Source organism: Arachis ipaensis, chromosome B8, assembly GCF_059453495.1.
Source record: "Arachis ipaensis isolate K30076 ecotype BB chromosome B8, ASM5945349v1, whole genome shotgun sequence".
NCBI classification, from domain to species: domain Eukaryota; kingdom Viridiplantae; phylum Streptophyta; class Magnoliopsida; order Fabales; family Fabaceae; genus Arachis; species Arachis ipaensis.
This window is the reverse complement of record NC_142443.1, coordinates 6,532,423-6,550,432: the sequence shown is the minus strand read 5'-3', so window position 1 is coordinate 6,550,432 and position 18,010 is coordinate 6,532,423. Positions and strand designations below refer to the sequence as shown.

Sequence of the window (18,010 nt, the reverse complement as noted above, 5' to 3'; positions counted from 1 at the left end):
ATAATATCTTGTTAGAGTGTCCTAAATGCAATTTTGTCGTCCGGGTTTAAAAATCTAACGGATCAGGCCTGTTATGAAAATTATTTTAACTTTATTACAAACCAATAACAACAATTTCAGCTAATTATTTGGCTGCAGTGACAATAGCAACCCAACCATCCAATACCCTATCAAAGCGACCATCCAAATTGTACAAAACAAGTTACTAACAACCCATGAGGAGGATCACAGCCATCAATTACAAACACACCAAAAACAACCACATATCATGCACGGTCTATCAAAACAAATTATCCCAAACTTCCTGCGTTAACATCATCTATCAACAACGATGGCAATATTGGAAACTGATGTAAAATACAATAAATAAACCCATAATTACATTTAGTTTGCACAAAACAGCATACCACACATGTTGCACCTCAAGTGCATCAACCCTTTTCTTATATCTATACAGCATATAATACCTTGTTAGAGTGTCCTAAATGCAATTTTGTCGTCTGGATTTAAAAATCTAACGGTCCAGGTCTGTTATAAAAATTATTTTAACTTTATTACAAACTAATAACAACAATTTTAGCTAACTCTTTGGCTGCAGTGACAATAGCAACAGCAATAATTAGAAACTGACGACACTGGAAAAAAATTGAAGAATAACCATCCAATATACTATTAAAGTAACCATCCAACAAATATCAACCCATTTTCAACAATGGTCAGCCAGTTTACGTCACGTTGCATGCACATGGTCCACACGGGAAGGGACAAAAAAGATTTAAATTTAACTGCTATATAAACACGATCCCAAATATTTTCGACCTTTTTCGCGCCAAAATTAAATCACCAAGCATATCAAGAACCTAAACTAACTACATACTCCACAGTCTCTGCTATAATAAACAGCAACCACGGCTTTTTCACCATGGGTCATCAGGGATTTAATCAACAAAATATATTTACATTCAAACATGCAACATCGATTACCAATCCAAATATGAACAACAAAAGCCACTTACATTGGATGGTTATGATTCTTCTAGAGATGATGTTCTTTGTGTTTTCGGTGAACTGTTGACGAGCAGGCAGGTGTTTTTTTCCGGGTCGGCTGCTCCGCTGATAGGAGAGGAAGGCGCCCACGCGAGGAGAACTCTGTTGCTGCTCGGTTCGTCCGTGAGGACTCCTTCGTTGTGTTCCTGGTCGGCGGCGTCGTGCCCAGCGGCTCGGTTGCAGAGACGGCGTGATGTTCAGGACCAAGAGAACGCCGTCCTTGATGCCAACAATGAGGATTATTGCGTTGAGAGGTGACCTTCCTCGGTTGCAAAAGAATTTGGGTGTGTGCAAAGATTGGGGGAGGGTTTGGGTTCTGCGCGGTTAGTGTGCAAAGATTGGGAGGGTTTGGGTTTGGGGGGAGGGGGTGGGGGTGGAATGATGAAACAAAAGGGTTGGATAATTTGGGGAAAAAGTGAAAATATAAGAAATGGTGTGGTATGTTAAATTAAACAACCATAATAATATTAGGGTTAATTTCCTCTATTAATATTAATTGGGCCTAATAAATTAACCCATTATATATATTGTATACATATTTTATTGTCTCCTAACGGTGCTCTTATTTTATCTGTATGTGTACACGCATATATTCTTGAAATTTCTTGAGACGTCATCCTATACATGCATGCCCCGTAAATTTGCATTCAATTTAACGTTGCTAATTGTAGTTTTTATTTTATACTGGAATGTTGCTTAGCCTCCATAATAAAGGGAATGTATGAAACTCTTGTCTGATAATTTATTAAAAATATTATTTTTACACTAAAATTAATTATTAAAATAAATTATTATATATTTATATTTAAATATATATATATAATTTAATTTTTTTAATATATATTTTATATTTTAATATATTTTATTTTAATAATTAATTTTAATATACACATAGTGGGATTAAATTCAAAATTCTGATGCAAAATAATAGGTAATTAATACTTATTGTTTACCTACACGGTGGCAGTGATTTCACTGATTTGTATTAGAAAAAGAAGAATGGCTAGCACGATTTACGCGTGCGTGCCAGCAATCCCATTATTGTATTACAGAAATTGCTCTTATTATAAAATAGTAATATGATAGGATTATAGAAAAGGCGGCGACCAAGTGGTTGATTATTCATTTTTAACACACATGATAACCTTGCCTAAATTTAGATACCATGAAATGAATCATGTTGTGTCAAATATCTATCCATATGATATACGTAAAGGGTACCCCACTTGGCTTCATCATGATATAGAACAAGCCCAATTCTATGAATTGTTTTTTCATTACTATTGGAAAAATGGAGTTAGAAAATATAATTTTGAATATTATTTAAGTTATTCACTTATTTGTACTATTTATAAATCTTATGACAACAAAAAACACAAGCCTAAGAATATTTAGTAATAACAAATTTGAGTCTGGTAGGTTTTAGCTAGAATATGCGACAGTTATATAACAGATTCTAAGAGAATATATTAATCCCAGTGATTGTAATTATTTTGTGTTGTTTTAGAGATAGGATATATGCTTTATTAATTTATGAGATTAAAAAAAAAAGATTTGCCGACTCAGCAAAGTACTCGTATTATTTATTAATTAATTCAACGCATGGTTTCAACGACCAACCTCAAATTAAATATTCTTATGAAGACTCAACTGGAGTATTTGCAATATGGGCACGTGCAGTTTGTTCTTCTTATGAAGAAAATGTCAACTTCAACTTTAGGTAGTGGTAATATTTTAAAGTATATATATTGCAAAGTGCATATATAAAATAACTAAATGGGGATTAACAACATGATTATAGTGTGCATGCATAAACCTGAAGTTATTAGTGATGCAACTTCGTTCTTTGTTTTCAAGTGAAAGGAAACATCCAACAATTAACTTGGCCGTCCGCCAACCATCTTTATGAAATTAAAAACCATAATAAATAAATAATTTTTTTTTTATTTCTTAATTAGTCTGCTTCTATGTCATAGAAAAACAAAGGAAACAAATTTTAAGTAGCAGGAGTTAAGTTAGTTAGATGAGTTTGAAAAAGAAGCACATATAAAAATCAATTAGATAATTGGAATTGGATCATACAATTTTTTATTAAGAGACTTGAAAATAATTAAAATTTTAATCCTTAAAAAATATAATAAAAGAAAATGATATAGTTATTCCTATTTTTAATAATATTATTCTATACATAATATTTTGTATTGTATGTTTGCATAAATTTATTAAAAAAAAAAAGATGACATTATTAAATTAAAATAATTGATACTTATGACTTATGATTGCTCTAATAAAATCGAATTATACTTTGTTATTGGACAAATTTAGTAACGGCAAAAACTACCTTTACAAAACAGTAAGTAATAAGGAAGAGAGGTAGCTAGAGTGATTTTTCAAACCTTTCAAAACTTGATTCTAAACTATATCTTTTAAACTAGTTTGCAGGTATTCAATATCCATGCCAAAAAGTGATGAAGATAAACAATCATCAACAAAAACAAAATAATAGAGAGAGATATATAAGAAATTCATAACAATACAATAACAGTTAAAGACTTGCAATTAGTACACATATATCATATATGGACTTAATGAAAGTTATAAGTAGTTGAAATTATATCATCATTAAGTTTCTACATTAAGTAAATAATTAACAAAATAATAAACATCTCATGTCATAAAACCACTTTTCTCAAAAGCTTAAGCTGATTTTGGAATTCACCAAGGATCGAACTCTTGACCTTTTGTATCTAGAATTCTAATACTATATCATAAAACCACTCATCCCAAAAGCGTAACTTGACAGGACAATATAACACTAATGGTCATATCTCTAATACTTCCTAAACTTCCATTGTACACATTATATGGTTAGGCTATTGGCTCCCAATACTTATTCTATTTAATTTACCATACGGCACTACAACTACTCCTTTGATCTGATAAAAGGCCTTGTAAAACATATTGAGGGAAATTTTGGAAGAAATTTAAACAAAACATGTTGTATATGCAAAAGACAAAATTGGGTGATGGGTCCGCATGATTCTGATCAATAAACAAAGCATATATAATCATGTTTATATTATAAATCAAATCTCCTGATCTTCAATTCCCTTCATCATACACAAGAATTGAATACAAGATACAAGGAAGAAAATAATATAAATAAATATAATCTAGGTACTATTATTAATGAACAAGCAGTAACAAATGAGAAATAAAATAATCTGAAAGAGATACATGCATGAACTTTATTTTTGAAGTTGGTAGCTAGCTATGGAATTGGGTTGTTGATCTTCTCGTTCTTGAGGATATCAAGAAGGACCCTACTGTTGCAGTTGGGGCACTTAGGGTTGGGATCAGCACCTGAAAGAAGAACATACATCAAGCACCCAAGACAACCTACCAGCACCATTGGCTTTGCTTCTTCTGATGAAGAAGACACGCACGACATCTCTGATGACGCATTCGAAGATTCCAATGATGATGATTCATCCGTTGTTGTTGTTGATGATGATGCTGGGAAACACATCAGCTTCAGATTCAGTTCCAACTCTGCACCACTCTTTGCTGTGTCCCCTTTCATCTGCTTAAGAAAATTAAACATGAGTAATCAATCATCCAAAGAAAAGAAAGATAGATTGATTGATTGATTGAGATGTTTACCTGCTTGCGGAAAGACAATATGAATAGAAGAAGGTTTTGTGTGAGTGATTCTGATTCATACGGTGATTGTTATATAGTTGAATTGAATAATGGGGGCATAGAAATATGGAAACAAGATTTAATGGAAGGTAAATGTCAAGAACATTATACCACGCGCAATGCAATGTATTCAGTAGATACGATGATAGTTTATGGTGTGCCAGCTACCCCTTTCATTAATTGCTAAACATGCTTCTTTTTATCCCATTTTGACACGCTATTATTCATCTAATTATAAGCTTCAAACTTCAAACAGTTACTTTTATAATATTTCTTAGTTCTAATCTAGTAAAATTTGAAAGATCTAGAAGTCTCTTCTTTGTTTACAATGGGATAACGTGACAACATATTAGTATTTAATGCATTTAAATTTGAACAAGTTAATGATAAAAACTAAATTAAAAACTTTTTAAATTTTGTTAGATCAAAATTAACAGAAAAAATTTATAACGTCATTTTAATTTATTTCTTATAACCCTTTCTACTACTATAAGTACTTATTTAATATCTTTTGTTTTGATAAAATCTATCTCTCCATATATATATATATATATATATATATATATATATAATCCCGTTACGTTACCAACAGTATTTCTGCCAACTTCTACTAACTCATATATAGCTGTGTTTAATGAAAATGTCTTTGTGGATGTATCTAATAAAAATGTCTTTTTTATGGCTGTATTTAATAAAAGTATCTTTATCAATATATTTTCTGTATGTATCTCTTTATATATGTATTTAAAATATAATAACTAACTATTATTAATAATAAGTTAGCAGATAATATATTAGTACCCTATATTTTTTCATATATATATATATATATATATATATACTTTTCTTAAAATATCATTTTGTGAAAAAGTAAGTAAATAAATAAAGCAAAATTCATCTGATATTCTATTAATACCAATATATTTTTTCCACAATGCCGATAGTCTTTTATACATCATCACGGATCTTAATTAATTAAAGCATTGTACATGTTAAGTGGAGAGAATAGACCAAAAGTCTCCTTAGTATTTATGGAATGATGATAATATATAGTGAACGATGATACAAAAACATGGCCGGGGGATATACATCTGGAATCAGGAATAATCAAAGCATTAATATAATAGATATTTTGTTTTGAGGCCAATATCATCCATAAATTGCGAAATTTGACCATTCTTCAGTTAGAGAGTTTGACAAGATACGAATTGTCATCATAAATAATTAAAATTTGCACCTACATTTGGTTGAGTTATAATCATACATATATACAAAAAGTCTTAGGTGTCTTTGTTGAGTTTCTCGTATTAATTTTCCTTTATATTTTTAGTTAGTCCACAATTTGTGCTCATATTGCGTGCTGTTTCTAAGTTCCAATTACTAATATTGATCATAGAGTAGTCATATGTTAATTGGGAAATTGATCCTCTCTAGTGAAAAAAATACTTGAGAAAATAAAATATAATTTTTTATCTTTAATTCTTTAAATAGGACTAAAATTAAATAGGAGAGAAAACAATAAAAAATTAGATTAAACACTAGACAGTATTCAATTTTTTTTTTCACTAAAAATGATCCACTCCCTCCAACATATATAAACTTGTTTTACCTTTTATGTGTTGAAATTAACTTCCAACTTGATAAATAAAGTACGCAGATAGTACAAAAACAAAAGAAAAGAAAAATTAATGAAATCAACAGAATATTTTGCACACATTGAAAATAGTATATATGACCAATGTCAGTCATGATAATTTTATAAATAACAACTAACAACTAATTAATCCTCTTATCTTTGTATGTGCACTTAGAGATAAAAGATGATCTAGAGAAGTTAAACATGAGAAGTGTCAGCAGCAACAAATTTTGTGATTTGTAATTATCAATTAGTTATTATTGATATTTTTAATGGTGTGAAATTTCATCTAATAATAATATAGAATTACTCACTTTTCTTTTGTTGATTAACTACCGACCAGATTTTAATAAAAATGTTCGCCCGCTAGACTTTCTCATTAAACATTCCAGTTAGACAATAATTATTGTTAGCTAGCTAGGTGTTTTAAAAAGATTTAATTATAATTAGCTCTTTGTAAGTTTCGATATATATTTTGAATATTTGAATAAAAATAGTACGGAGAGAACCCTAATCCAAATAAGTGGTTTATTGAATGAAGATTGAAGAGTATCAATAGATTGAGGATGTTAATTATTTGCAGCTAAAGTTAGTTCAAATTAAACTTGGGTTACCAACTCAGTAAATACCTTACAACTCAATTCATTGAATTGCTAATTAATTAAAATGGAGTAGATTGGCATGATCAAAAACTCATCAACCGCAACTACTGCTTTTGAAGCTAGTGATCATTCAAGAAAGCAGATTGTTAGTTTCTGAATTATATAGGCTCTAAAACTGGTGGCCATGCTGTAGATGAATGCAAATATATAATGTTGATGTACCAAATCTTTCATGATAATCACATTTAATTTGATAACTCCTCTTAAAGAGCCAGACCTAAGCAATAATAGTATATAAGAGAGAGTAAAAGAAGGATGACGATTCTTAAAGAACTTTTTATTTTTAATATTGGAGTGGTAGTGGTGTTTTTTTTAAATGTGGATTGTTGGGGTGTTATACTCAAATGTGGAATCGTTTAACTAGAGAAGCAGAAATCAGACCGTCCGATTTATTAGAGGTACAAAAATCGGACCGTCCAATTTCTAGAGGTACACAAATTGGACCGTCCGATTTGTAGAGGTACAGAAATCGGACCATCCGATTTGTGGTAAAAAAAAATTAAAAAATTTTAAGTACAGAAATCGAATCCAGAAATTTGTGTACTTTCCACAATTTTAAAAAACACCAAAAATTACAATATTAAGGTATATCACCACTTTTACTTCCATAACAAAAAAAATTATCCCATTCTTAAAACCGTTAAATGTTAATTGAAGTAGTGTTTAAAAATTTTTCTTTGTTTTTTAGTTCTTTGATATATTTTAATCAAGTATTAAAATAGTTAAGATTTCATTTTAATTCCAAAATTTTAAGTATACACTAAAATCAATTATTAAAATCAGCTATTATGAATATGTGTATGTAGTATATAAATATAAGTATAGTTTAACTCATTTTTAATGTGTATTTTATATTTTAATATATATTTAATATTAATAATTAATTTTAATGTACATCTAATATAATTATTTAAAATATATATAACATGACAGTGTATAAATATGTATTATTATTAATGAAATTCACTACCTTTGAAAAGAAAATTAATGTATTATGTTACGTTGTTCAATTAAATCTTCATTGCAGCCAATGAGTAATAGCTCAAATGGCATAAACTCCTCGTACTCAATTAAAAGGTTGCGGGTTCGAGTCTCCTATCTTTTGGTAAAAAAAAATCTTCATTGCAAATATATAATTGTTAGTGACTAATATTAAGAGAAACATACATAAAAGTAGAAAATAAAATATTGTTACCGTGAAATTTAAACTTCATTCAAATTAATGGCATTGATTAAACAAAACAAAGAAAAGGAAAACATGTAATCAAATTCAAAATTTTGTAATTTTAATTAATCTTTTATTCTGTAAAATTAGTTTAATAGTTATGATTAAATTGATTGGTGATTTTGAACACTTTTGCCCTTTATATGGGAGATTGCATGGGAACCATCCATGTATGGCTTCTGACAAATTATGCTTCCTCCTGCCAGAGCTCCAGTAACTTGTTTTGTTCTTTGTCTTTCCTTTTCTACGCAAGATATAAAATTGTGCACAAATAAATTTTATTTTCACCGTCTATCTAATCCATCTAAATATAGTAAAAGTGCGTAAGTGCTGGGTTTAAGAATAGCACTAGCAGTCACCTATTTTTACATTGGTGAGAGTGGATATTAATTTATTTTTAATGCTTACGGTAGATGTTAATTTGTGTTTTTGGTTAGGCAACTTACTTTACCAGGTAAATAAATTAAATACTTTAAAAAGCGTAGTACATAAATTGGTTGAACAGTTATTGCTGTGATTTTACAAAGCTACCAGAATGGCAAGAACTTGTTGGTCATCGAGTGTGTAACCTGTTGTGTGTCGACTGCGGATGTGAGAAGATGTAGCTTTCACAATTTAATTATGAGTATTTACCCAGATATTTTAGGAGAAAGTTTAAAGGCACCACTTTTATTAAAATTTGATTAGTACTTAATAAATAAAAAAAGTGAGTAATTCTATATTATTAGATGAAATCTCACACAATTAAAAATACTAATGATGACTAATTGATCGCTACAAATCACAAAATTTGTTGGTACCCTAGCATCCCTCGATACTTTAGTTCTCAACTAAAATTAATTACTCGATTGATCTCTAACCATTAATTTCGTTAGTTACTTAGGTTCTTTACTCCATCAACTCTAGCGAAAAATAAAATGATCCATGACAATTCTAATATGGAACAAAATAGTCTCTAACCCCCTCTCTTCGAAAACGACACTATTGTCCCTAATTTCCATCATATCTCACATAACTCTAACATTCACATTCTCCTTCTTCACCTTCACAATCTTTTTCTCTATTTTTTCCTTCTTCATCTTCAGCTCCAAGATCAAGCATAATAGGGGTGTTTGCAATATGGTTTGGATCGGTTTTAAATAAAAAACTCATTCGATTCGAACACTAATTTTATTTGTAGGGCGGTTTGGATTGAATTTGTGGTTTTGTAAATTACATATATATATATAAAATAAGTCTCATCATCAAATTTTAAATAACCAACAATGACATAACAAGTTTTAATAATATCTTAAAAAACTAATAACACCATAACAATAGAAATGAAATTATAAGTGAGTTAAAATAAATAAATAAATAAATAAATCATATTTTGAACATGAAATGTTTATTAAATAATAATCATATATGAATAATATAAAAATATATAACAAATTAATCATGTTATAATAAAATTGTAAATATAATAATAAAATAATAATATTATAGTATATTGTGCGGTTTGAATTAGATTGGATCAGTTATGAGAAGTAGATCCGAAATTCGATCCAATCCAACGGTTTATAAAAATTAAAATCCAATCAAATTTAAATTAATGCGGCTTTAATCGATTTTCGGTTTGAATTGAATTGGATGAGCGGCTTAATTTGAATCGGTTTGGATTTGAATACTCCCAAGCCGCCATGGTATTGTGTCGCACCTATCTCAACATGTCATAAATCACACACTTCTCAAATCTTTGTAACTGGTCCCACCTCCTCCACACTTCACCCACCAGAAACATCTACCTCCACGACTCCACGTCCTCGATAACAGCATCACTTTCAATCCCGACAACGTCCATCACATTCTCAGATAGACCAAGTTCCACAACTATCCCAAGGGCACGTCTTCTCCGGCAAGTAATATAGATTGCTGGATATTAGGACATCATGAAAAGATTCTCCTTCGACATTATATGCACATTTTCATTTGGAATGAACCCCGAGTGCTTCATTCATTCTCTTCCGGAGTCCAAGCTGGCAGACAGCTTCGACCTTGCATCCAAGCTATCAGTATAGTGCGCAATGTCGTTGTCGTCGCTCATATGAAAACTGAAGCGATTACTGAACATTGGTTTGGAAAAGAAGCTGAAGGAAGCGATCAGAGTGGTGACCAATGTGACCATGGAGATGATAGGACAAAGAATGAGGGAGATGGCGATGACAACGTCGAGTCTTAACAAATCGGATTTGCTGTCTAAATTAATGGGATCCATCGAAGAAGACAATTACTTGAGAGACATAGTCATTAGTTTTCTTAGTATGAATTGGTTGAGAACAAGTTGAGAATTTTTCTTCTTGTGAATATTGAAGTTGCAGAGTGTGCATTGTGTAACTTGAAGTTGCAGTGTTAGACTATTAGGGTTATGCGAAATATGATGAAATTTGGGAGAGAACAGTGTCGTTTCTGAACAAAGGGCCTCAGAGACCATTTTGTCCTATGTTAGAGTTGTCAGGGACTATTTTGTCCTCCGTTAGAATTGACGGAACAAAAGAACTAAGTGACTAACGAAATTAATTATTAGGCACTAATTGAATAATTAATTTTAGAAAAAGTATAGGTAGACAATAAAAATACTAAACAATGTGAACAATGAATATATCGAATGTTCATTTCACTAGGTGTGCAGATAATTATTCTAATATTAAGATTTAGGTGTATAATTTGGAGGTATAGTGTATTTTAATTTAATTGGTAATTGTTTATATTGTTCAAAAAAATTATTGGTTACCTAACATTACCTTTAATTTTAATGAAAGACTAGAGTGTTTGATATAAAATTTTTTGAAGACCAAAATAAATAAATCCTCTTTAATTATTCACAATTGTTATATCATTAGAATTTATTATGTGACATATATTTTATATATCACCACTTTTATTAATGCCTTTTTACCTAACAGTAAGAATAGAATTGAATGGTTATAAAATATTTAGAATATAATAAATAAAAAATAAAAAATATTAATCTTATTAATAAAAATTTATATATAATTATCTTCATATAAAATTGACCATAAAAAATTATTAAAAAATAATTTAATCATATAAATTTTCACCTTAAGACAAAATAATAATAAATAAAAATCTTCTTTATTGATCCCATTAAAAATGAGAGTCACAATTCACAGATGCCCTGTTTAGCCTGAAACGATTTTGCATTTGCCCTTAGGAAGAAATTTTATTTTCATGTATGGTCGGTGTAAAAATAGTTTAAAGAGACGTTTAATCATATATTATCCTATTAATAAAATTAACTACTTTTAAATTCACAAGTTGAATAGTTATTTAAATACATAAGTTTAACCGAATAATAATAATAATAATAATAATAATAATAATAATAATAATAATAATAATAATAGAAGAATGTTAGGGGATCAGCAACTTTGTGATTTATAGCCATCAATAATGGTTTTAATGGTATGAAATAGGTCTAAAATTTCATCCAATGGCTCACTTTTCTTTGCTGGTTACATGCTGACCAGAATTTAACAAAGTTGCTGGCCCCGAGACTTTTCCATAATAATAATAAATGTTTAAATAATAATAGCTACTTTTTACTCGCATCATACATTTATGCTTTCTTAATCTCCTGCTTCCAGCTACTTGGCCGACAATAGTTGGAACTTGGAATCATATCATCATAGTAATCCAAGCCATATTTTGTTATTCATCGGTTAACACATGATTCAAACAATTTGCACCTTCCACTGAATGAGATTATGTGGAAATCGCATTGAGATGGAGTTCAAAATCGCAAATCATACAGGGAGCAAATCTTTTACAACATTCCCTTGCAACGAATTATAAGATACAACTTTACAAATGGGGCAGAAAGACGAACACCATGAATATACTTGCCACATTTTGTTTAATCCTCTAAAATCTGTTGTCGCTCGAACTCCAGAATCCGCTCTGCTAGAGGGCTTGCAGTGCCATTTGTAGTTCCATTGCTTCCTCTACACTGCTGCAGTTGTTCCTGGAGATGCCGCACAAGCTCGTTCAGTCTTCGAATATTCTTTTCTTGTACTAAAATGATCTGCAGAAGCAACAACCATTAAAAGAAAACTTTGTAAATAATAGATAGAATGGCTACACCAGATAATTTTATGAGTAAATATTAGAGTTACATAGAATAAAACATGGAGAAGAAAAGCTAGAAGGTATGCGATTAGGTAAACATTTAACAGTGCTACTATGATTAGTTTAAACTTTAAAGGAACTAGTATAGCCACCATAAACTCAGACTATGTCATTGTTGGTGAGAGACAAAATGTATGTACCACTAAGCAACGTCATTAATGGTTCCCAAACATATCACATAACTAATCAACATTCAAACAGCTAACTAATGGTTTACTATGCTTTCGGAAAAAAAGAAACCTAGTGGTTTACTATGGTCTTCTACAAGTCCATATGTTCACTCAAAACAATATCCAATATGCAGAGAGATGCCAATCAAAGCAATATATTATACAACTAGAAGAATATCTTCTAAGCTTATGTGAATAGATTTTATCAGCTATAAGCAAAGAAGACCGAAGGGGCAACAACACAATTTCTTATCTTACATATATAAAGCAATTTGTTAAGCTAACGAGCTAAAAAATGGTTATTCATAATAAATTACCTCCCCCTTTCCCATTAATTTCATTGTTTAAGGAAGCAATAACCAACAATCATGAGATTCAAACCAAAGACATTAACCCCGACCCCACAAAAAAACCTTGCTATCTATGGTAACCTAAGCAAAATATAGCTTCCACCAGTGCGGCCAGTCTTGCCAGAACGGCAAAAGTTATCTTCTTGTCAACAAATTCATAAACTTTTGGTGCACGGCCTATCGAGTTTCCTATGTCCTAACTTAGCAGCATGAATGTTTTTTACGCAATGTGAGACTAATACATAACACAAAGTTCACTATCCTAAACAGTATAGGACTTGTATTCCCTTGTTACAATTAACTAATATACTTAACCTACTAACACTACTTGCTACGCGTCATTTTTCTTCTCTTTAAACAAGGTAATGAAGATGGAGCACAGACTTTGTAAAACTCATATAAGGAAGAATTAAACGGATCGAGGGTAACATATGAGCACATGCACTCAGCCCGCTAAGGAACAATGGTAACTAGGAAAAGCAAGTGTAGAAACTCGTAACTATCTATCTGTTTGATAATTGCAAGACCTACAATCATCATCATCAACAAAAAAAAAACAACTACAATCTAGTCTTATCCCCGCCCCCCTCTCTCTGTTGTAAGATAAGTTGATAACACGCATCTTGAATCAAAGTGCAACCTAACAGACTTAGAACAACAACACACCAAAGAGATACTGGATCATAGCTAAAATACTACAAATTATAAAACAGAGATGCACAAAAACCAAACAACGTGGAGAATGGGGATAAACCAAAACAACACCTTCTCCTTTACAGTTTCTTCACCCTTTGTAATCTGATGCTGCTTTTGAGATAGAGCGGTATTTGAGTCAACATCGGCCACTAGCTGTTGCTTCCACTCGAACTGCGAAGTGATTATGAGTATAAGCAGCAGAAAAACAAGCAACATGGGCCTCGACATGATTCCCAATTAGCTAATTACACGCTAAACACCTGCTTAACATTAAATAAAGAAACACCAAAACAATAGTAATTACTTCAGTTGCTTCTTCCTGAAATTAGAATGGGAAATTTGGGAATTCTTACATAGTTATGCTTATGTACAATATAAGTAGCTAAAAATCCCAAATTGAAAATGGACAAGTCAAAGGAAGTCAATGAGCGAAATCAGATAAAGGTCGTTGAAATTAGGGTTGTATTGAGAAACTCAAGTGGTATTAAAGGGGAAGAAATCGAGATCAGCGTGAAAAGAACTTACAGATTGATGTGAGCGAGAAAACCCGAAATTCATTATGGATCTGCAACCTACGTGCTGTGTCCTGTGAGGGAGAGGTTTGTAAAAGCGCTAAAAAGAATTAAAGGAAGCAGAGAGAAGGCGAGTTTTGTGGGAATATCGGAAATGGGAATGGAAACAGTTAGAGGTGATTGAGGAAAACGGAAAGGGGATTCTGGGTAGTAATTTAGGGTTTTAGGGATTGGGAAGATGAGAAACGTAAGTAAGGAACAACAAGGAGCAAGAAGTTTGAGCTGCTTCTTTTTCTTCTTCTTTCCGTATAGCTGCTGACCAATTTACAGTGGTAACTTTGGGAGACGAAGGCTTATTGTGATTAGCTGCGCACCCTCCAGGGCAATACCCCAAGAGAGTAAAGTAAAGGTAAAGGTCAATTCTATAACAAGAATATTGTATGAACATGTAAATTAATCACTAAAATAAATCATTAATATAAAATATATATTAAAACTAAATTAAAATATTTTTTATATATCAAATATATTAATAATTAATTTTAGTAATTAATTTTAATATATAAATACTATTTTTAATTTTCTAAAAACATAGATGTTAACATATGATATTCTTTTTATTCTTATGCTTATCTAATTTTCACTTGAAAAATTAATTATTTTAATTAAATTATTTATCTAATATAAAAATTAATTATAAATTTTTAAATTATACAAATTTAATTAAAAATTTAATAAAATCAATTTTACTAAGTAGATAATAATTTGCCAATGAGTAATAGCTCAAATGGCATAGTCTCCCCATACTCAACTAAGAGGTTGCGGGTTCAAGTCTCCTATCTTTGGTAAAAAAAAAAAGTAGATAATGATTTTTTGTAAACAATAAGTTCTAAAATTAGCCCAATAAAATAAAAAAGTAATTCACCCTCAAATTATCTTCTAAATTCTAACATTAGGATAACCATTCACATACCTAATGAATTAAACATCCAATTATTGTTAACTGTGCATGAGTAAACCGAATCAAAAGGAATAAGTATCAAATTAAGAATCAACATAACAATATGCATATCTATTGAATTGAACATCCGACATATGTTACTAGTAACTACTTAATCAAACAAGCTACATAAATATTAGACTAACCATCCGCATACCTAATGAACAGAACATTTAGCTTATTATCCATTAGTAACTACATGTGAATGAGAGAAATTGTCGTTGGTGAATGACGATGGGGCATCACAAAGCAGCTCATCCAAGTTAGACTCCATTTACGTGCATGTGACTGTTATGCATGTATGAAAATGTAGTAACATATGGCGTTAGACGTCGAAGACACTACCGCGCACGATGACGCTTGAAGGTTGTGGTAGGCTTAGAGAATGGGGGTTGAATCTATGCCTTTCTTTTAAGTTGCTGTTATGACCCTCTAAAACAAACTTTGAATTCCGATTCTGTTTGAACTCAGCAACGAAAATTTATGAGACAATTTATTTTTGTCTCATGAATATCAGAAAACAGAACACAGCAGAGAAGAGAAAAGCTAACACCAGCATATATCCTGGTTCGGTTGCCTTGTGCTATGCAACCTACGTCCAGTCTCCTCCACAACTATGGAAGAATTTTCACTATAGTTAACAGTATTACATACACAAATTCCACAGGATTGACCCAATCCTTTCACACTCAAGTTCTAACCTAACTATTCACTCATAGTGCTAACCTAACTAAGAAAGGGATACCTCACAGGTACAAGATACAAGACATAGACATACCTAAAGAAATCAGAAAATAACTCTAGGCTTTTCTCTCAAGTGTATCACTCAACCTTTTTCCACTCATGGCTTTTACTTTAGCTTTCTCACAATGCCTTTTCTCACAAGAAATTACAGAAATATAAACATAAAAAAGTACATCACAATCTGTAAAACATGAAGGAGATTGACTTCATCAACAGCCTCTTTGCTATGTGAAAAACCAGCTTTGCAAACCTCTGATTCTGTTCTTCAGTATTGGCCGAATGCTTCTTTGATAGAAAGCATTATCCAAGTAGAGGAACTTCACAGGGAACTCTTTACAGAGCACAACTCACCAAACTCTGGTTTCCTCTCCTTACCTCTGAATGAACAGAAAATCTTCTTTTATCTCCTTGCATGTTGCTGGGTTTCTCTCTCCGAGGTTAATCCTCGAGCTGTGTGCTTCACTCACACACCACATCACATTTTTTCCAGTTAATCCCCAAATTGGAAGTTTGAGTCTGACCTTCTTTCTTGACCGAGAGCCTCAGGGAAGCAAAGAAAATTATTTTCAATAGTGAACCCAGATCTGAACCCTTGAGATACTTCTTGGTCCCCAAAAAACAATCTTGACCATTGATGTACAACAGTGGTGAACAAAGATTGCTTTCTTCATTTTTCCCAAATTAGGAATTTTCAAGCTGTCTCATTTTTGCTTGACCGAAGACATTTGAGTAGCAAAAAGAAAGTTGTTCAGTGGTAAACCCAAATCCGAACCATTAATAATGTGCTTTGGCTCCAAGAAACTTTGTGAACCATTGATTTACAGCAGCAGAGATCAAATACTTCTTTCTTCATTTAACCAAAAATGGTAAAGCAGAAGATTTGAGATGAAGTGAAGAAAGTAAGTTGCATACAAATGGAAATAAATCACCTTTTAATTTCTAACTCAACTTGATGGGTGATTAGATCTTTGCTTTATGATTAAGCTTTCTCTTTCTTTTTTCTCTGATAAAAGTAGCAGGAGGAACGCAACTCTCTTTCTAATGTTTTGTTGCTGACCGAAGCAATAAAAGAGAGTGAAGACTTCAATCTTGTATGAGAAGCTTGGTGGGATCAGCTTGGGTAAGCATCTCGGGCTTGGGTTGGCTTTCTTCATATTCAGCCCGTTGGTTTCTTTGGTTTTGTTTCTTTTGGGCTCCAGTTGACTAACCAACCCATTAGCCTTGATGTTTTATTTTTATTCCATTTTGGGCTGCTAGACAAAGTCTTGGCCTGCAATGTTTAATAAATAATTAGCAACATATCATTATTAACACTCAACACTAATTATTTATTTTACCCAAAAATAATGTTTGCCATCACTAATTAATTTAGTTAATTTCTTAACTCAACAACGCTGCTATGGGATCTACACGGCCGGCGGCGGGTGGACAGCGGAAAGGAGGATGCATGGGGCTGCGCGCGATCTCACATTGCAACGGAGCGCAAACGGGACGAGGAGAGGCTGGACAGCGTCGGCGGGAGGCTGGGTGGCGTGACTGGCGTCGGTCCGGACAGCGGGGAAGTGTAGCAGTGCCAGGGTGACTCGGCGGACCGGTGATTGCAAATGGAGAATGGAAGTTGGCGTAATATTAAGAGTAACTATACTAATTGTAATTTTGTTTAATTGCAAATCCTTATTTTTCAAAATCCAAAATTTGAAATTAAAAATAATTAATTAATAATTTAATTTGTAATTTTAATTTTAATTTTTTATTCTATTATTCACATTATTTAGTATTCTCCTAGTCTCTTTATACTTTTTCTTTTGAGTATTTGACTTGTTCAATAATTTTGCATAAGTTAAAATTATTCTATTGAAATTTTTCAATCATCATCTATACCTTGTTTTTTTTTAAAACAAAATATACATTTTTAAAATATAAATAAAGTTGATTTTGTCTAAAATAACTCACTTATATAAACACTTCAACAACAATATAACATAATCTTATTATAATTTTTTTTTCAATAATAATATAACATATTAAAAAAAAACATAATAACAATAAGATATATAAAAAAAAAACATAATAAAAAT

At 31.3% G+C, this 18,010-nt stretch overlaps 1 protein-coding gene across 1 annotated transcript; it reads right to left on the bottom strand.

Moving 5' to 3' along the window:
* Window positions 1-11,958: 11,958 nt before the first annotated feature.
* Window positions 11,959-14,485, bottom strand: LOC107613475 (peptidyl-prolyl cis-trans isomerase G). The gene is made up of 3 exons (XM_016315483.3): window positions 14,202-14,485; window positions 13,746-13,936; window positions 11,959-12,356 (listed from the first exon to the last, which is right to left on the bottom strand). Exons 2-3 carry the CDS (start codon window positions 13,902-13,904, stop codon window positions 12,189-12,191), a joined length of 327 nt encoding a protein of 108 aa, XP_016170969.1. The 5' UTR covers window positions 13,905-13,936; window positions 14,202-14,485; the 3' UTR covers window positions 11,959-12,188.
* Between the last annotated feature and the right edge of the window lie 3,525 nt (window positions 14,486-18,010).